Source organism: Osmerus mordax, chromosome 22 (assembly GCF_038355195.1).
Source record: "Osmerus mordax isolate fOsmMor3 chromosome 22, fOsmMor3.pri, whole genome shotgun sequence".
Taxonomy (NCBI): Eukaryota; Metazoa; Chordata; class Actinopteri; order Osmeriformes; family Osmeridae; genus Osmerus; species Osmerus mordax.
Genome location: NC_090071.1, coordinates 1495146 through 1516791, shown reverse-complemented (window position 1 = coordinate 1516791; position 21646 = coordinate 1495146). Strand labels below are relative to the sequence as shown.

The window sequence follows — 21646 nt, the reverse complement described above, 5'->3', positions numbered from 1 at the left end:
ACACACGTAAACACACATATAAACACACACACTCTTTTTCCCTGTCTCACACACATACACACACACACAAACACTCTCTTTCTATCTTTAACACACACACACACACACAAATAATCTTTACAAAACCAACTGGGCAGCTGTTTTGTTTGAGCGCACATCCATCAACAGGAGTGTGTCAGGAGTGGTCAGTCAGAGCATCAGTCAGACCTCAGCCTGTCACAGGAACAGACACATCACACACAGGAACAGACACACCACACACAGAACAGACACACCACACACAGGAACAGACACACCACACACAGGAACAGACCCACTACACACAGGAACAGACACACCACACACAGGAACAGACACACCACACACAGGAACAGACACACCACACACAGGAACAGACCCACTACACACAGAACAGACACACCACACACAGGAACAGACACACCACACACAGGAACAGACACACCACACACAGGAACAGACACACCACACACAGGAACAGACCCACTACACACAGGAACAGACACACCACACACAGGAACAGACACACCACACACAGGAACAGACCCACTACACACAGGAACAGACCCACTACACACAGGAACAGACACACCACACACAGGAACAGACACACCACACACAGGAACAGACACACCACACACAGGAACAGACCCACTACACACAGGAACAGACACACCACACACAGGAACAGACACACCACACACAGGAACAGACCCACCACACACAGGAACAGACACACCACACACAGGAACAGACACAGCACACACAGGAACAGACCCACTACACACAGGAACAGACACATCACACACAGGAAGAGGTGCTGCCTTGGTGGATCACACCAACATCAGGACCTCCACAGAGGAAGCAGAGGACACACACACAGAGCGGTCTGGAAAGGGTAGAGGGGAGCAGATGGGGGCAGGGAGGGGTGAGGAGTGGAGGGGTGGGATGAGGGGAGTGGTGGGTGGGTGTGTGTGAAGTAAAGGGGGTGGGTGGCAGGGGAGGTGTGAGGGTGTGAGGAAAGGTTATTGTTTGAAAGAGACCCCCCCTCGTCGCCCCCCCTCCTGTAGAGAGATGAAATATGAACGACGGGGATTCGGGCGGTGGGTCGGAGCAGCCCTCCTCCCTCCTCCCTCCACCCTCCTCCCTCCTCCCTCCACCCTCCTCCCTCCACCCTCCACCCTCCTCCCTCCACCCTCCTCCCTCCACCCTCCACCCTCCTCTCTCCACCCTCCACCCTCCACCCTCCTCCCTCCACCCTCCTCCCCTCAGACCAAGTCTGGCCAAGTCCAACTGAGAACGCCCAGCGTGGAGTCCACCAGCGCTCTCTCGCTCTCCTTCGAAAAACCCTCACACACACACACTCACACACATTCTGCACACACCTCACTTTCTCTCTTTCACCCCTCTCCCCAACTTCCCCCTCCCCCACCCCCCGCCTCTCTTTTTTTTTTTTACAAATGGATCGTGACAAGCCTCAGGTCAAGTGAGCGTCCTCCTTCCTTTCGCCCTCCCCTCCCACCACTGGGACAACCACTGAGTGGCCAATGGCAGCTCTCCCCCACCCGCACACAGCTACAAGAGTATGACATGGACACCTTGGACAGTGACCAAAAGAAGAACAGGGGGTGGGGGGGTGGGGAGAAAGAGGGATGAGGACAGACAAAGAGGAAAGGGTAAAGGGGAGAGAGGGAGAGGAGGAGTAATGAAGAGGGAGTGACAGGGTGAGGGAGGGAGGGGATGGAAGGAGGGGAGGACTGAGGTACTGGTGTGAGTGGCCGGCTCCTAAAAGCTGTGTCCTCCAGTACCCTCTCAGCTGTGTGGCAGTAGCCCTGCCCCGGTGCCTCTCGTCTGGGGAACAGCTTCCAGACAGTCCTGGGGCCTGGAAGACCAGGGGTGATGAAGATGACGGTGGTAGTGAGGAGGAGAAGGAGGAAGGGACAGCGGAGGAGGAGGAGGAGGAGGAGAGGAGGATGGGGAGAGAGGAGGAGGAGGAGGAGGAGGAGGAGGAGGAGGAGGAGGAGGAGGAGGAGGAGGAGGAGGAGGAGGAGGAGGAGGAAGATGACTATGACCATGCCCCTGAGTGTGATGATTGTGGACACACATCACGCATCACACATCACATTATTAGTGATAGTACATCGATGATTATCTTTCAAGAAACAAACAATGGCTTGGCCTTCAATTAAACACTGATAACTAACTAAAGATATATAAAATGATACTTTACACTGTGGCGCTAAAATGGTACTGATGTATAATTGTATGGCAATAAATATTAACCCTTGTGTTATCTTCGGGTCATTCTGACCCATCAGTCATTGTGACCCACCGTCGTATTGCGACAAAAACAAAGTGAAGCATTTTCTTTTAACCGTTGGGCTGTCTCAGACCCCCCACATTGCAAAGGTTTAAAAGAAAATTATTTGTATTTGTTTTTGTATTGGGTAAAATTGGGTAAACACAATGATGGTTCGTTATGAACCTTTGGGTCATGTGACCCGAAGGCAGCACAAGGGTTAAAAATACACAGAAAAACAGTAAAACAATAGTGAAACAGAAATAACTTAAATATACACAGAAAAACACAATCAAATGTATTCCAAATTGTGATCTATCATTAAAATCATCAACTACATCCTGATTTGAAATCATTACAGACATGAGTAGACAATCCTGGCTTCCTTCTAGACATATTAGTTTCAGGTAGAATGAACTTAGATTTTTTAATTAGCCATTACTGTTGAAACTTCCTTCCTTCTCAGGCCTGGGCAGGGACGACCCTTTAAGTATCACCCCAGGCTTCCTCGCATGCTTAGTTAAGAGAAATAAAATAGGTAAATAATAATAAAGCATAATTGTGGTTTAGTAGAAGAAGAAATAAGAGGTCGTCCTAATTGATTGTCATTAAAGATGGTCTGTTGACTTGACCGAGCTGTCACACACACACACGCACAGACACACACACATATGCACACACGCACAGACACACACATGTACAGACACACACACGCACAGACACACACATGTACAGACACACACATGCACAGACACACACGTTAATCCGTATGCAGACTCTGATGTCATAGTTGTTCATCACTCAAATGATCATGCACTGTTTTTTTTACCTTCAAGGACAGCATTGTCACAGTTCAAACAATTTGCAGTACTCAAAAGTAGACTTTCATGTTCTAAAAACACTTGATTTACATGAAAATCATTTGACTTCATGATTTTAGTCATGCAGTAATATTTTTCTTTTTTATTACAGTAAATGTATTCATTCATAGTTATTTTAACTGTAGAAAGTTTATCCTGTCAGATCGAGACAGACCTTGATCTGTCTCCCAGTCCACAGTAGGATTGCTTCGCTTACTCCGAAGGGTTTGATTAAAATACTCAGATATGTGGACAGTATTGTATTTCCCGTAAGGGTTGGCCAAAAACACCCAGTGTCTTTGTGTGTTTTTAACTGTGCAACACTGAAGAACAAGAAGAAGACAGGATCAGTGCATCTAGAGAAAGACAAAAGCCTTTTTTCTCCCTTCTTTATCATCCCTGTTTTTTCCTCTTGTTTTATCATATTTTTTTGCCTCCCCCTGTTTCCCTCGCCCTCTCCCCTTCTTCTGTCCCTCTGTCTCTCTCTCTCTCTCTCTGTCTCTCTCTCTCTCTCTCTCTCTTGCTCTTCGTCTCTCTCTCTCTCTCTCTCTCTCTCTCTCTCTCTCTCTCTCTCTTGCTCTTCGTCTCTCTCTCTCTCTTGGCTCCCCTGTTTGCCAGTGATGAAAGTGGTCCAAACAAACATGTTGATTTTCTCTCCATGGAGACCCAGGGGCTTCAACAAAGTCACCATCTCTCCGTCCAACAGACTGATACAACACCTCTCACTCTCTTTCTCTCCCTCTCTTTTTCTGTTTTTCCATTTCCATTTCTCTCTTAATTGCACCACCCTCCCTTAAATCTCCTTTGTCTCTCTCTTGGTCCCCGTTCTATCTCTATTTTCTGGGTTGTCATCCGCCCCCCCCATTCCCCTTTTCTCTCATTCTGTTTGTCCTTATCTGTTAGCTTTTTCCTCTTCTCTTCTTCTTTTTGTTTTTTTGCTCCGTGTGTGAGGAGCGGTGATAAATAACCACAAACACACAGAAAAGCTGAATGCTGCCGTGTGTGTGTGTGTGTGTACCAAAGGAGAGGTTCAGAGACAGACGAACGCCAACACTCTGATAGCATTGTTACCCTCTCAACCTCTCCTCACTCCACTGCTCCTCCATCTGAAGACCTTCGCCTCGGCCAGGAGCCAAGGGGGGCCGAGGGGCTCAGCCAGGCCAGAAGAGGGGCTCTGAACTGGGGCTGGGACCCGGGTGGTGAGGGCCCGCAGGATGGAGGACCAGGGCAGGGCGACAGGCCAAGGCCCAGACCAAGACCACAGTCTCGCCTGCCAACTGACCCACCAGGGGGCCTCTGAGGCTGGGCATGACTGCAGGGGAGAGGGGGGCTGGCTGGGCCTCTGTGTGGGTAATGGCAGGCCTAGATTAAGACCTTCAGTCTGAATCAACACAATACAGCAGAGAATCCAGCCCAGTCTGTCTATTCAACAGAGTCCATCTAGAGTCCATCTGAGAGCAGCATGAATAAATACATGAGGATGCAACTCGGTCTGATAAAGAGAAAATGCATGAATTAGGGTTTCTGAAAAGAGAATAGAAAATTGAAAAACGGACACAAGAAGTCCAGTATTGGTTTTAATGGATGTTTTTTTCGAATAATTATGTGTAGAGAGGAGGAAATAAAAGCTGGAAACCATGCACCTTTCCAAGTTCATGTAATAATTACAACTAAGTGAGAAGATATTTTGGCGTAAAACTCGGGTCAGGATAACCTGTGATGGATTATTTGTGTTTTCTTTCTAAATCTAGTTTCTGTTCTCAGCTGCCAACGACCATTGTAGCCACATCCTGTAACCATTAAAACATTAGCTCGACGTAAATCCTTCGGACTAGCAAGACGCCATACAAAACACCATTATGATGTTGTCCAATTGATATCACTGCCTGTCGTTTTCATTCTGTATGAACGGAAGTAACTGGCTAAGTAGACGCTAAAAAAAGACTTGTGCCCAACTTGAGGAAATACAGTAGTCTGTGCTGCATGTTGTTCCGCGAAACGAGTGTACGTGCGACTGTGAGCGTCTGTGTGTGCCTGTGTGAGTGTATGTGCTGGCGCGTGCACGTGTGAGTGTGCGTTTCGGGTCTTGCTCTCAGCTAGGACCCTTACACCCTCCTCAGCAGTAAGAGCTTTTAGCTCTTCTTTGCTAATGTCCTGAATAATAGCAATCTTGATGGAAATGCCAGAGAGACTGAAAAATAAAAAGGGAGGCAGGCACGTCTCTCCATCCCTCCATCCCTCCATCCCTCCGTCCTCGTGTCTCCACAGTGGTAACAATACCTTCATTATTCCCTCCTTTCGCCACTCTCCTTCATTACCTCCATCTGTACATCCCTTTAGTCTTCAGCCTGATTCCATATAAAGACTTTGTCCAGTCTGCAAGAGAGGCCATTTTGGTACAGAGCCTAGCCTAGCGCAGCTCGCTATTTTACTCAAAATTGATATTGAGGCTCTTTCATGGTGGCATCAGGATAGTTGGAGGTAGCTCTCAGCTTCCTGACATGATGCCATGCATCTTCTGGGACAGGCCTACTTCACTTTCCCTGGTGTACTTATTTGGCTTATAGCTAAATATTGCGAATGTTGTGAGATCCATGAAAATTACATGGTTGCATCTGCACTCAACGCGATGAAAAATTGCCATATGGGATAAGACAGAAAGCAAGACTATGGGAGGCTGTGACCCCCCTCTTTCCCCACCACACACACACACACACACACACACACACACACACACATACACACACACACACACACACATACACACACACACACACACACACACCTGTGGTCCCATTAGACCAAGAGAGCATCCTTATAGAGGAGGTCCCACATCTGGAACTATGTCTGCCTGGATGGGATACTCTCTCATCAGAGCAAAGTGTGTGTGTGTGTGTGTGTGTGTGTGTGTGTGTGTGTGGGGGGGGGTTTGCGTCTGTTTGTGCGAGCGAGTGTCCGTGTTTGTACGCATGAACGCTCGTGTGCATGCACGCTCGTAGGTGTGTTTTCTGCGTCTGTCTGTGCTTGACTAAAATGTTTACAGGTTTGTATGTGTGGTGTGGTGTGGATGTGTGCGTTCGTGCACACCTTTTTGTGCGTGTTTGCGCACCTATCTCTGATCAGTAGGAGAAACTCTGACCCCCATCTGGTAGTGACCTTTAAAGTGGGCCACATTCCTCTCCCTGCTTTGTCTGCTCTCGTCTCATCTCCGCCATCTGCATAGCTAATGTGTTTATGCTCCGACGCCAATGTGCTCAGCTACTCATTCTGTGCAAGAAAGTGTTGAGCACTCTTGAGCACAGATTAGTTTACACAGGAACATTGTGTCATCTCCTTTGTGAAGGTGCCGGAACAAACAGATAGGTGTTACGAGGTGACCACATGCGTGTCTGCGCACGTGTGTGTGTGTGTGTGTGTGTGTTCAGACTCCTCTGGGGGCTCACAGGGTGTATTTCAAACTTGTTTTCCTGTCTCACTCCAGCAGTGATTAACCATTAGAATAAACCCCAGTGCTAGGTAGCTGTGGACTGTGTAAGGTGACCCTCACCTCATGCTGTTCCAGACCAGCTATGGATCCGCTGAACAAACTGGGTCTGTTCTAGCTGACTGGCCACCTGTGTTAGGTGGAAGAGAGCTGGACACAGGCGGGCGGGCAGGCGGACAAACATTGGTTGCGACGCACACACACATTTACATATGCAGGCATACACACACACTCTCAAACAGACACATATGCAGAGATGAATATGCAGAAAAGGACAGGAACAAAACAGCTGCAATCCAGACAAGGGTGATGTAGGAGTAAACACACCTTGGGTTACAAACGGCAATTATATTTAATTTCCTATTAAAGTAGGTAATTACAACAATATTGATACAAAAACGCAACTGTTCTATAAAAACAAACTCGTCATGTCGATAATTAAAAACGTGTAATTGGCCTATGTAGCCTACTTTGTTCTGTAGTATTACAAATACCCAAAACAAATCCAACTGCGCCTAATTTATAATTAACCATAGACCTACAAGTTGGAAACACATGAACACAAGGTCAGGACATTATTTACCAACAATTACTTTTTCAAACATAATAAGTGTTTGATTTTGACATGGAAAAACGTCCGTGATCCTCTGTCTCATAAAGGTTTGCAGGATGAGAGGGCGGATATTCTGCAGCTCTGACGGATTCCGTCATCCTCCAAAAATAAAAGATATAATTTTCGTATGCCGAACACTTCTACTGCTTTGCGCTATTATTTTGAAGTGGAATTAAACAAAGCTTTAAAAATCAAGAGGCTAACATAGTGACGTTTTCCGGTCACATCTAAATTCCACGAGAACACTCAAACTTTTCAGGTCACCCTCCGGTGTAGCTTATTCGGTAACTGTGCAGGCATCCGTTTTCAGGTTGTCACCAGGCCAATGACAAAAAGGATTCCGACAATATTTTACTCGGTAATGTAAAAATAAAAACCGATGCGGGAAGCTGAATATAATTGCGGCACCATATGGAAGATCGATCTTACACTTTTCTTAATAGTTTAATAGGCTATATCCACAATTCGAAGACTAAAAGACTATCAGAATATAATAGGCCTACTACACTCAGACAATGCTCAAATACTTGTCTACAGAAATGTCTACAGTTATAAATGTAAAATAGAGACATTATCTAATATTGAGAAAATAAAATAAAATAAAAAAGATTTGTATCTGCCATCCGCAAGTTAAATGGGCATTGACTAAGCTATAGTGTATTGTATTAAACCAAAATAAGTAATGGAATGGTTTAATGATTTTTTTTTCAAATGTGGCGCATAAAAATCCATAATTTCAGAGGATGTTTTTAATCTGTGGGGAATTTATCATGATGACCCAAATACCTCACTAATGACGGTCTGTGTGATTAAAGGACGCGCGCCCGCATGAGCTGTTTCTATGGGCAATTCTACCTTTGGATTCTTCAGTAAATGTACGCGTTTTTGGATGGGCTTCACATGGACACGCTAGTTTAGTAATGACAAAAACATCAAACTGTTTCTGAGCGAAGGTGACACACAGGCCTCAAGTTATTTGAGAAATTCCATCAAATCCAATGGCATGAAAAAACACAAAACTTAAATATTTGAATGTAGGCTAGGCCTACTACTGTAACTAAAAGCTAACACGTCAGCATTGAGTTAGACTACCGCTGATAATATTATTATGTCCATAGCATTTTATTACAAAGCTGCTCATTGCAAAGATGTGACAAAGACTTGCCTCAGTTATTGATTTGGCAACAGCGTGGCAAACCAAATTTAGACTATAAGAAAGTCCGTTTTCTTCAAAAGAGCAGTTAAGACCATACAAATTGAATGCAAATGTTTATTGCCCAATTGTTTTGTTTGACACCTATGCGTATTACAAATCGCAAATCACGATTCTCAATTCTAACAGGTTCGTAGCGAACAGATGATCTTAGACTACGGCTCCGGAGCGCGCGAGCTGTTACCAAGAGAAAAACACTTGGCTGCGCGTTTGGCTCACGCGGGCAGAAGCCAATAAACGATGATACCTCTAAGGGACAAAGCAAAATATACGATTTTTTTTTTTGCAATAACTCTGAGTAAAGTATGAATGTAAAATATATGACGTCTGGAGAATAGTTTATTTGAAATGACTATGACAGATATCATAACCAATGCACTGACATGACATAAACTAAATCTACAATTGTTGTAAAATTACTCATATCTTCCTCTGTATTGGAAGTTACTGTATTGCAGACCTGTTTAGACTTATATAAAAGACTGACTGACCCATGTAGATTGCCTACACTTAAATAATAAACTTCCTTAGTAACCAAGGTTACCGAGGGGCACACCATGGATAACAGTCCGGTATATTTAGATAGTACATAAGGTGACAGACCCCTTGTCTTGGCCATTTAGAAGGAACCCAAACTAAGAAGTAAAATGTAGAATGGCCGTTCATAAAGGCTAGGCTACATCATTGTCCTTACTTGGGGTATGCCCCCTCTCTTAGCTGTTGTAAGGGAGCAGGATTCTGTTCCGTTGGAGCATTTATCCTCTCCTTCCCCGCTTTGAAGACAAGGTGTTTTGTGGTCCATCAAAATCCAACGGACGTCTCTTATTGGTCAGGTGCGAGCGTTACATCACTCCGGGTGATGACGCTGCGTCTTCCCGCATCCTTCACTTGCGTCTTTAAGTGATTCTTGTTGGTCCGCGAGCGCTCCAACCTCGCGCAGCTCAGCTTGGAGAGAGAGACTCATTCTACATTCCCTCTCGCGGAAGGAGAGCGGCGCAAAAGAGTCCACTTGTCATTTCTCGCTCGCTCGCTCTCTCTCTGTCTCTCTCTGCCCCTATCTCTCTCTCTCTCTCTCTGTCTCTCTCTCTCTCTGTCTCTCTCTCTCCTTTTCTCTGCCAGTCTCTCTGTCTCTCTCTCCTTTAGCGTTCCGAGCACTGAGAAATTACAATAATCATCATCCGACTGACAAACCCGGTCTGTTGTCATTTTGAAACGAAACGACTTGCAAAACAAGCTCAAATTTCAACCACGGAGTAAGTAGCCAGTCATGTGTGTTAATGTCCGCACTTTTGCTCCGCGGTAGCTTGTGTTTGCGACCACTCAGTGTGTTTGAAGCCGGAGACTGATTAGATTGGACTTCCACCTTCCCGGTCGTTCGACCAGGCAACCGAACCAGTTGACTAGGTGGCCTGTGATTTAGAGAGCCTTCATTACGTTTTCTTTTTCCTTCAAACGGATAACAACGTCGTTTTAAAACGTCCGAATTTGCCAGTGAGTACCTACTCATGTTTTTTTTTTGGTAGACTAGTTTTGTAGTTAGGAAAGAAAACTTTATAAAAGTAGACTGTTGATTGCAAACTTGTGGCTAAATATCGTTAGCCACAAGTTCATATTTAAAGACGTTGTTTTCCATGTTTCAGGTGTCTGTTCTTGGTTATTTGACTTAGGCTTTCTATTTTACATGCTCAGTTGACTAAATTAACGGATACATTTTGGGATGTGTATGTCAAATAGACTCTAGTTTGAATTCTGCTTCCCCTTGTGAAAAAAAAAACTTTATCTTGTTAGATCGCACCATTTAGGCTAGTTAGTCTCTTGATTTAGCATAGATACTACATATTAACGTTTTGTCGTTTTTCTGGTCTTCATATCTCTTGTTCAGCTAATAGGAAAGAACACTTTTAAGGCTCTGGTGTGCTTTGGGCTGCTGTTTTTAAATTTAAGTTTATGGTTTGTGGTCGTTATAATGTTTTCACTTCAGTTTTTTACCATGTCAGTTATGCTTTATGTGAAAAGTGGACTGTCAGTTTACTCCGCGTGATGCGCATATAGGTTTGTACTGTAAGCATACACACCCGTGACGGCAGGTGCAGAAAAATCTATACAAAAAGTGTCTTTATTTTCACGAATATAATTCTTAGCCTGTGTTGCAGTCTTGTGAATGTTTAGTTTGGCAAAAATATAGTTTTTTATCCCACTCCACTTGTCTGGATAGGCTAATGAAGACATTTTTATTCTATGGTATTTGTGATATTAGTAGACTAACAGTATTGTAGCGCTATTACAGTTGCTTTTTCATAAGAAAATTAAACTTAACCTCAAGAATTTCCATCTTACTGTGCCACTTCTGTTAATCTTCTTCTTTTCTCCCATTGTTGTATTTGCTAACGAGTTTTACTTTCTGAAATCTCCTTCATCTATGTTAAGATATAACCTTACAACCACTGGGGTAATCTACGCAAAGTGCTTCAAAATGTAATGGGATCCTCTTGTTATATTCTGGTAGGCTAAAATCAGTTTGTTTTCACCAGCTGTAAAAGCTTACTTAGGCTACACATGTCTAAGTGTACATTATGTGCACATGAATTGTTTGCTGTTTAATTCAATGCTGAAGATTTGTTATCTGAATCTTTTTTTTTTTTTTTTACAATTTGGATGTTTTAATCAGCATTTGCAACCCAGTATAGGCCTGTACAACATGTCATTTATATTTTTTGTACTTTGTTGTGTGTGTGGAGGGGTGTATCTGTATGTGAGAGAGCGGAAACAAGCGGGAGCAACACAACCTGCATGCCTTCTTTCTATGTGTGTGTGAGTGTGTTTAGAGTCAGATAACAGAACAGAGACCAGACCAGAGGCATGTGATTGAGAGCATAATTAGGTCACTGTTGGACTTCCATCCAGTGTTCCACGCTTTCTCCAAACCACCAATAGTGTCCCACGCTTTCTCCAAACAGCCAATCACAACCCCCCTTCCTCACTTCTACATTCCGCTGCAGCTTTGCATGGGATGTGTTGAATAAAGTTGCATTTGTTTCAATGCCACTATCTTACGGGAGTATATCACTTTCAAAGGCTGTGAACTGCTTACAAATATTCACCCCAAACTCTGATAGTTCTAGAGACACAAATTACTCTTTCTCACAGGTTATAAATGTTTTCCCTTGTTTTATTCTGTTGCGATGTATAATTATTTAGGCCATTTAAACAGGAAGTGTTGTGGCGTGGTTGCATATAGTCATTTAGCAGACGCTTTTATCCAGAGCGACTTACAGTAAGTACAGGGACATTCCCCTTAGGCAAGTCGGGTGAAGTGCCTTGCCCAAGGACACAACATAATTTTGCATGCCCGGGAATCGAACTGGGAACCTTCAGATTACTAGCCCGATTCCCTAACCGCTCAGCCGCCTAACTCCCTCGCCCAGCAAGGAACATTCTCAGTGCTTGGATCCGAGTGACCTTGCGTGGTGTGTCTGTCTGCCACGGCCCCCCCACCTCAAGTTCGGCTTTCCGAACAGATCAAAATCCATCCAGGGAAAGAGATTATTCTAGGCTTTCAATCGGGACATGGTTTGCGTTTCAGTTTCATCAAGTCTACCAGCATCTCAATCAGAGTAATCACATTAGTCTGATATCCGTCCCTAGGATCAGTCCTGTTCCTCAAGATAAAGCGCTACTCTTTTTCGACATGGCTACTACCACTAGATTGATGTCAGCTTGGAGCAACAACATCCATTGCTGCATCTTTATCGAAACCCAAATCCCTCCTAAACCACTGAAATGGAATTACCACTGAAATCTCTTCATTTTTCGAGTCTTTCCGATGATGAGGGTTCTGGCTACAGTAGCTCTACCTTCCCCCTGGGAAGGCTGTGGCTGTGGGCCTCCCTGCCTCTATACCCTGGATTTGGGTCAGCGCAGCCGGAGAGAGAGACAGAAGAGACAGAGAGAGAGACAGAAAAGAGATATAAACAGAGACAGAGAGAGAGAGAGAGACAGAGAGAGAGAGAGACAGAGAGAGACAGAGAGAGAGAGAGAGAGATAGAGAGAGAGAGAGAGAGAGAGAGGGCCATAGATACCATAGTCCTCCTCTGTGTCAGTGTGGCTTTAAAGCCATCAGGTCTCTGTGTATCCTCTGACACGGCGTTACAGAGTCTGTCAGTAGATACACCTGACAGACTGAGGAAACGTGTTTATTCAATTTTCCTTGTTTTTGAGCGTTTGTTCGCGCTCGTCCTTGATTCCCGTGGCGTAATGGAGTGATTTTCAGCATTGCTTTCATCTGTGAGCGCGTACATAACGTGTGTACATTTGTGTGTGTGTGCCTTGTGTGTGTGCCTTGTGTGTGTGTGTGCCTTGTGTGTGTGTGTACAGTACGTGTGCATTCAGAATGAGGAACTGAATTCTTTTGGTGTGTGTTTTTGTTCTCTTGTCATTGGCCAGGTTCCCAGAGTGCACCTCTCAGTGTGTCCGGCTCTCAGGCCCCCCCCAGCATGCCTCTCTAGCTGCCCTGCGTGATGCCTGATCATGACAGCAGCTCCCTCCTAAGCAGACAGACTAAGAGGCGTCGCGTGGACATTGGGGTGAAGAGAACGGTGGGCGGTGTGATCTTCGCCCAAGCCAGAGAGACACTACTCGACGCCATGAACCAATCGCACGGGGCCGAGCAGGACGGAGACTGCTCATTGGTCCCCCACAGCCACAGGGGGACCAACGGGGAGGGGGAGAAGTCCAACGTACTGAGGAAGCTCCTGAAGAGGGCCAACTCCTACGAGGACGCCATGACGCCTTTCCCAGGGGCCACCATCATCTCCCAGCTGCTGAAGAGCAACATGGGGAAGAATGGAGGCAGCGAGGGGGGGTTCCAGGTAGGGAGTATCTCAAACACACACACACTCACACACACACACAATTATATTATTATAAATACTTTTTATGACCACTGAAGAGTGGTAACAATACCGTAAATATGTGTATATGTCCCCTCCGTAACTCAATCATTCATTCATCCTTTTCTTCATCCCTCGATCCGTCGCAGGGCAGCGGAGGTCTGTCCAGCACAGGATCAGAGATCCATGCGGAGGACGCCTGCAGCAGCTCCTCCAGGGACCGGGACAGCCCCCAGGACTGCCTGTCCCCCGGGCCGCCCCCGTTCGGCCGGCCCTCGCCCCTCTCCCCCGGGCCGCCCCCCTTCGGCCGGCCCTCGCCCCTCTCCGCGCACCCGCCTCTCAGTAGCTTTGACCTGGAGCGCCTCTCCGACGAGCACCTGCGGGCCAAGCGCGCCCGCGTGGAGAACATCATCCGGGGCATGAGCCACTCGCCCTGCGTGGCGTCGCTGCGTCCGGGCGAGCGGGAGCGCGAGGGGGAGGGCCGCGAGCGGGAGAGGGAGCGGGGGCGCCAGGTGAGGGAGAGCCCACCCCTGCGGCAGCAGGCCCCCAGCCCCCCAGGCTCCAGGCCGGGCGACGGATGCAGGGAGAACAAGCGGAAGCAGCGTCTGCCCCAGCAGCAGCACAGCTTCACACAGCTGGTGTGCGCTCGCCAGGAGCAGAGGCTGGAGGAGAGACGCCAGCTCAAACTGCAGCTGGAAGACATGCAGGTATGACCATCTGTTTGGCTCACTCACTAGCTAACTAAATCACTCACTAACTCACTAGCTAACTAAATCACTCACTAACTCACTAGATAACTAAGTCACTCGCTAACTAAGTCACTCACTCACTAACTCACTAGCTAACTAAGTCACTCACTAACTCACTAGCTAACTAAATCACTCACTAACTCACTAGATAACTAAGTCACTCGCTAACTAAGTCACTAACTCACTCACTAACTCACTAGCTAACTAAGTCTCTCACTAACTCACTAGCTAACTAAGTCTCTCACTAACTCACTAGCTAACTAAGTCACTAGCTAACTAAGTCACTCACTAACTCACTAGCTAACTAAGTCACTCGCTAACTAAGTCACTCACTCACTAACTCACTTGCTAACTCACTAGCTAACTCACTAGCTAACTAACTCACTGACTAACTAGCTAACTTAATAGGCAACTCACTAACTCACTAGCTGACTAAGTCACTGACAAACTAGCTAACTCAATGGCTAAGTCACTCACTACCTAACATACGGTATAGTGTTATCAGTAGTGACATGCTGGACATGGTTGTGCTTGCAGAAGCAGCTTCGTCAGCTGCAGGAGAAGTTTTATCAGATCTATGACTCGGAGACGGAGGAGGAGGAGAGCGGAGAGCAGGAGAGCGGAGAGAGGGACGAGGATGGCAACCTATCAGAGGACAGCATCCGCTCCGACGGCCTGGAGGAGAGGCACAGGGACCGCAACAACGCCTCCTCCACCGCCGCCGCCGGGGGCAACCGTCACCGAGGAGACGGCCGTCACCAGGACGACCTGTCGGAGCTGGACCCGGGCCTGTTCCTGGACCGGGCGCGCGCCCTGCTGAGGGAACAGGCCCTGCTGGACGGAGAAGGGGAGGAAGGCAGGGAGGAAGAGGAGGAGAGGGAGGCAGTGAGGGGGAAGGTGGACGGGGGGAGGAGGGGGGAGAGGGGAGGCAAGGGCTCCGCACACACGGGGGCGAGGCAGCTGGCCGAGACCCTGAAACAGGAACTGAACTCTGCCATGTCGCAGGTGGTGGACACTGTGGTCAAGGGCTTCTCCTCCCCCAAGGCCCCCCCCGCCAGCCACCAGCACCACCGCCCCCCCAACACCTCCGCCCCCCAGGCCTTCCAACCCCTGCCCAGCCTCACCCCCGACTCCCGTTTCCCCGGCCTCACCATGAACATGAGCCTGAACGGAGACAGCCCCAACTTCCACTCGGCCAATCAGAGACTGCAGTGCTTTGGCGACGTCCTCATTCCCAGCCCCCTCGACTCGTTCGGGGGTCTGAGCGCCGTCCCGCCCGCCAACGACCAGACGGAGGCGCTGCCCCTGGTGGTCAGGAAGAGCGGCGCGGAGCACCCCAGCCCCTCCCTGCCCCAGCCCCACCCTCACCACCCCTCCCTCCACCCCTCCCCTCTCTCCGCCTCCCTGGGCTTCAGCCCCCCCTCGTTCCGCCACCCCTTTCCCCTCCCGCTCATGGGCTACCCCTTCCAGAGCCCCCTGGGGCACCACGGAGGTGCCTACATGGGGGGGAAGGACACACGCTCCTCCCCAGAGTCCCTGGACCTCTCCAGGGAAACCATGATCCTCAGAACCAAGATGGCGGTGAGCGGAGGCGGCCATCTTGGACACCACCACCTGAGGCAGAGCTCTCCGTCGCAGCACGGAGGAGGCGGCGAGGGGCTGTCCCTGTCCCTCATCAAGTCCGAGTGTGGAGACCTCCAAGACATGAGCGACATCTCACCCTACTCCGGCAGCACTGTATCCTTACCAAGCGTAGTGGAGACCCTGTGTGTGTGTGTGTGTGTGTGTGTGTGTGTGTGTGTGGTTCGATGGCATATGGAACTAAAAACAGATTCAGTTCAGCTTCTCTGTTTCACATCAGCCTGGGAGCCTCACACATACAGTCTCACACACACCGACACACCCACACTCAGTTTCAGACACACACACACACACTTTGGCACACACTAGCCTGTTGCTCGGAAACATCTTGGTGGCAGTAGCAGTCACGGTACTAACTGTGAAAGTCCTTAATTTCCATTAATCTTCATTAATTGGTTCCTGCTTCAACCCCTGTGTTCTGCTGGTAGGGGGGGGATGAAAAGGTTCGCGCGGGTCTTGCAAGGGGAAGATTAAACAGGTCGCACGCTGGTCTCCAGCCTTTCAAGCTTTCAAGCAGTAGGGAGTGGTTCTCTGAGGTGTTGAGAACCTCCCCCCTTCTCGCTCTCTCCCACACACACACTCACTCCATCTTTCCTGTCCTCACACACACTTGCGCTGTTCAAATCCTCTTTCATCATTAAGACTTTGTACATAAACGCTCAAAGCAAATCATATTTCATGGTCTGTGTGTGTCTGTGTGTGTGTGAGGTAAGACTTTGTACATAGCAGCTCAAAGCTAATCATGTTTCAAAGACAGAAAGGGATGTGAGGGTGAGGGCTGTCCTTACTAACCTGGACAGAGACAGAAGGGGCACAAAGACATGGGATTTCTAAGAAAATAATGTTTCTAGATTTTCTTTCTTTCCCTCAGTTTGTAATACGTTACATTACACTTGGTTGAGACGTAATTAAGTCGTATAATTGATTTCAACAGCAGTCATCCTCAACAGCTGTATCCTCTCCTGTTTTTTCGGTCTCGCTGACGTCCATAGATCCTCAGTTATAGTGATAGTGTTGACAGACGAAATAACTCACAAACACTGCAGTTGTTTTGCCAGTTGTTTGTGTGTGCGTGCTACTCAGTTTTCCATGTGTCCTGCACACACACACACACACTCTCTCTCTTTCATGGTCGGCTCATGTTGGCAGGTGTTTTGCAGGTAGCTGTTTATCTTTCATTCTTAACCTTTCATATTGAGAGGCTCATCCCATCCAGTACACTGTGTTCAGGATAATCTCTCTCTCTCTCTCTCTCTCTCTCTCTCTCTCTCTCTCTCTCTCTCTCTCTCTCTCTCCCTCTCTCTCTCTCTCTCTCTCTCTCTCTCACACACTCTCACACACACACTGTGCTGGAGCACACACACACAGCATCAGAACACACACACACTCACACGTTTGAAGAACAAAGTGAACAGAAAAACAGGACTTTCAAATCCAAGTCCAGCGAGAGCAGGTGCTACAGAGATGAGACAAGGCTGCTGGTCATTATCAAAGAGCAGTTAAAGAGTTAGATGTTTATTTCATCCATACAACAGCATGTCTGTACATACACTTACCGCCCACACACACACACACACACACACACACACACACACAGACACACACAGAGACACACACAGAGACACACACATGCACACAGACAGATATACACACACACAGCCTCTTTGCATCCCAAGGAGCATAGCCTTGCTGGCAGTTGGGTATTTGCATGAAATGGGTTAAGTTAGGGTTCCAAAGGAAATAAAAACACACAAGAGTGTGCACACACACACACCTACACAGTAGCCTGTGTAACCTGCAGTGTGGGGGTTGTTTTGTGAGCTTATCGCAGGGAAGATCTGTTGTCAGGTGAGGGAGGGAGGCTGGAAGGCAAAACTATTGACACAAGCCAGACAACAACAGGACAGTCATTCTCCTCAGGGAAACTTCAACACACACTCCAATACTCCAGTTCTGTTGTAGGTCATCTCATGTTCGCCCACGTGTGTGTGTGTGTGTGGGGGGGGGGGTTAAGAGGAATCATTCCTCACTTTTGTATTTTTCCGTTTGGTACACACACACACACACAGCCATCCTCAGGTCTGTGTGTTTCTGTAATCCTTTATGTTACTGAGCAGATGTCCAGCATTAATTTATGGATGTGCTAACCCTCCCCCACTCCTCCCTTACCATTCCCTTCTCTCTCTCCCTCTCTTCACTCCTATCCTCCGTGTCCCTGCCCCCTGCCCTTGTCCTGTACACCTGGCAGATAGGTCAGATTTCAGCTGTTATTGTCTGTCCTGTGTAACACACACACACAGGCAGGGCCAGGAGGGGGGAGAGAGAGGGGGGACAGGGAACAGGCAGGGTGAGGAGGGGGAGAGAGAGGGGGGGGGGGACAGGGAACAGGCAGGGTGAGGAGGGGGAGAGAGAGGGGGGACAGGGAACAGGCAGGGCCAGGAGGGGGGGAGAGAGAGAGGGGGGACAGGGAACAGGCAGGGTGAGGAGGGGGAGAGAGAGGGGGGGGGGGGACAGGGAACATCCCATCCCCAGCTGTGCTGTTTATTCAGGAGCTCCCTTTAGCTACCATAGCCATCCTCACACACACACAACACACTCTATACCCATCCTCACACACACACACACACAACACACTCCATACCCATCCTCACACACACACACACACCCTCCCTATGAGTGCTTCATATTTATTTGGGCATTATTCCCTTTTTCGACCTTGATCCGAGCTGAGGCACGATTGGCAAAGTGTTATTGTATGTGTGTGTTTGTATGTGTGTGCACACGCGCGTGTGTGTGTCATTTCTACGAAAAATGAGTCTCCCTTGTAGGAAAGAGGAGGTAGGATGACTCAGTTGTGAGGTAACAGTGTTTTGCCTTACAAAAGAACCCCCCCCAACACACTAACACACTCACACCCAGTCAAACACAAACACATCCCCTCCCCACACACACACACACACACACACACACACGGCTTCTCAGCCCTGTGAGTGTCAGACTGTTGTGACAGATTATCGCTAACAAGTCGTGCTAACTGCTAACCCGGGACTTCCTCTCTTCTTCTTCTTCTGTCGCTTGCGCGGTCTTCCTCCGCAGCTCTCGCTGTCTGCCTCCCCGCCTCTGTCTCCATCCCCTCTCTCTCTCCTCCACCCACCCCCACCTCTCTGCCCCATCCCCATACATTGCCTCCCCACCTCCCCTCCCTCAAATCTATCTGTCGCAGGTCTCCTGGGTGTTTTCACCCTTCTATGTGTGTGTGTGTGTGAGAAGTGGGTGGGGGGGTTGTTAATTGACCTTGTGGGGGTTTCATTGATTGCCCCCCCCCCCCCCCCCCCCCCGTCTCCTCTGATAGATTATAGAGCTGTTAATGTGGCCGGGAAATGGCAACATGGAGAGAGAGGAGGCACAGCTGGGTCCCACACACACACACACACACACACACCTTTCCTGGCTGTGGTAGAAGCCTCTCATCATCTCTCTGTGTGTGTACGTGATGTGTGTGTGTTTGCGTGTGCACATAAATCTAATTGCCAACATTCTGATTAGCCTCAAATCCTCCCTAGACACGGGAACACACACACACACCCAAACACACACACACCAAAGCACAGTGAAGGAAGCGAATCGTTGCTCCTTAACCCTGTCCTGCCCAGATCCAGGAAGGCTTGTCTCCTAACCACCTGAAGAAGGCCAAGCTCATGTTCTTCTACACCAGATACCCCTCCTCCAACATGCTCAAGATATTCTTCTCAGACGTCAAGGTAAGGCTTCTGTCCTGTCCCTTATCCCTCTCTCTCTCTCTCTCTCTCTCTCTCTCTCTCTCTCTCTCTCTCTCTCTCTCTCTCTCCCTCTCTCTCTCTCTCTCTCTCTCTCTCTCTCTCACTCTCCCTCTCTGTCTCTCTCCTCTATCTCTCTGTCTCTCTATCTCTCTCTCTCACTCTCTCTCTGTCTCTCTATCTCTGTCTCTCTCTCTCACTCTCTCTGTCTCTCTCCTCTATCTCTCTGTCTCTCTATCTCTGTCTCTCTCTCGCTATCATTCCTCCGCTCTCTCATTCTTTCCATTCGGTCATTTTTCCACTTTCCCTCTTATCTCCTCCTCCCTGCTTCCTGTGCCCTGTGACCTCAGCCTGTCTGTGTGAGTCTGGCCTCCTGATAGCCTGATCATGCCTCTGTTTTCCTGTCATTTTACTGCGTGTTAGTGTTGTGTTGTTACAGTGTGTGTGCGCGTGTGTGTGTGTGTGGTGTTGCTAGGCACAGATGGGGCACAGAAGAGCAGCCCGTCAGCTCTTTGTAGACCAATTAGAATAACTGGCCTTAATCTTGTGTGTGTGTGTGGGGGAGCGAGTGTGTGTGTGTGTGAGGGGGGGGGCATTAAAACCCCACTTTCTCTCTCACAAACTCTCACTCATTGGTGCCTGTCTCACACATGTACCGCGCAAACAATATGATGCGTATAAGTGTTACACACACAAACCAAACACAACCCTTAAGATTATTATGAGTTGTTCTGGACGGCCTATGATGTTTCTAACTGCCCCCGACCCTAACCCAATGGAAACAGCTTCCAACTGTTGCTGCAGGCTTGTGTGTGTGTGTGTGTGGTGTGGGGGGTGGTGGTCTGAGAATGCGACAGGATAGAGAGAAGGAGGAGGGCGAGATGGATGAAGGGAATGGATGAGAGATGGGGGGGGGGCAAACAAACAAATGAAACCCACTACATGGGTAAAGCCCCTAAAACAAAGGAGAGGATTGTTTACTGTATTTTGGTGTTGTTCAGGAGCATACGGCCTTCTGAATGCATTGACAGATTCAGGACGCATTATTCAAACGACCACGCACACACACACACACACCAGCTGCCTTCGGGCCCGTATCCACGGTGACCGTTTCCTCGCGGCGATGTCGCATCCTTCGCCACGGCTCCCCACCCGAGGAGTGTTGCCCCGGACAGCGGGTTGCTAAGCGAGCGTACCTGCGCACAGGCCTCAGGAAGATGGCTAGTGACATCACAGGGTTACACAACGCGCGGTGCGTCAACACACTACCAACACACCGCCCTGCCTCCTCCCTGCCTCCACCCTGCCTCCGCCCTGCCTCCGCCCTGCCTCCACCCTGCCTCCGCTCTGACTCCACCCTGCCTCCGCCCTGCCTCCACCCTGCCTCCGCTCTGACTCCACCCTGCCTCCGCCCTGCCTCCTCCCTGCCTCCACCCTGCCTCCGCCCTGCCTCCACCCTGCCTCCGCCCTGCCTCCTCCCTGCTTCCGCCCTGCCTCCACCCTGCCTCCACCCTGCCTCCGCTCTGACTCCACCCTGCCTCCTCCCTGCCTCCACCCTGCCTCCACCCTGCCTCCACCCTGCCTCCACCCTGCCTCCGCTCTGACTCCACCCTGCCTCCACCCTGCCTCTTCCCTGCCTTGCTCCGTACGGTCCTGGGTGTGTCCCCTCTCTGATTTATCAAACTTCCCTCGACTTGGTTGTGCTAATCCTCCATATTTAAATTCTCCTTCAGTTAAATTACATTTGATCTTTTTAAATTATTTTCAAAGACAACGTTCATGCAACTTTTTGTTTTGGGTGCATCACATCGTCCGTGTATTCTTCTAAGTACAATATTCTTGGCCTAATGTATGGAAACTGTACTCTCTCTATTTTACACACACAATATTAAGATCATGTTGTTACATGATTATCAGTTTTAGACTTTACTTCTAATTGAGATCTAATCACAATTAATCCCACAAGAACCAGAGCGATTCTTTGCATAGATTACTAGATTATATTTAATCAAAATTAATCCGGCCTAATCCTAAATCCCATTTGTGAGGATTGTTCTTTTCCTTTGCTGCAGAGAAACCCTGGAGGACCCAAACCAACCTGTCG

General features: G+C 48.4%; 1 protein-coding gene across 1 annotated transcript in view; it reads left to right on the top strand.

Annotated features, from left to right (window-relative positions):
* The first annotated feature begins 13004 nt into the window (after nt 1-13004).
* The window catches only part of prox1a (prospero homeobox 1a), a 16348-nt gene continuing 7706 nt past the window's right edge, over nt 13005-21646 (top strand). Inside the window, exons 1-4 of the mRNA XM_067260941.1 lie at nt 13005-13355; nt 13526-14083; nt 14663-15862; nt 19420-19527. Coding sequence (XP_067117042.1) covers nt 13005-13355; nt 13526-14083; nt 14663-15862; nt 19420-19527 — 2217 coding nt within the window. The remainder of the gene's footprint in view (nt 13356-13525; nt 14084-14662; nt 15863-19419; nt 19528-21646) is intronic.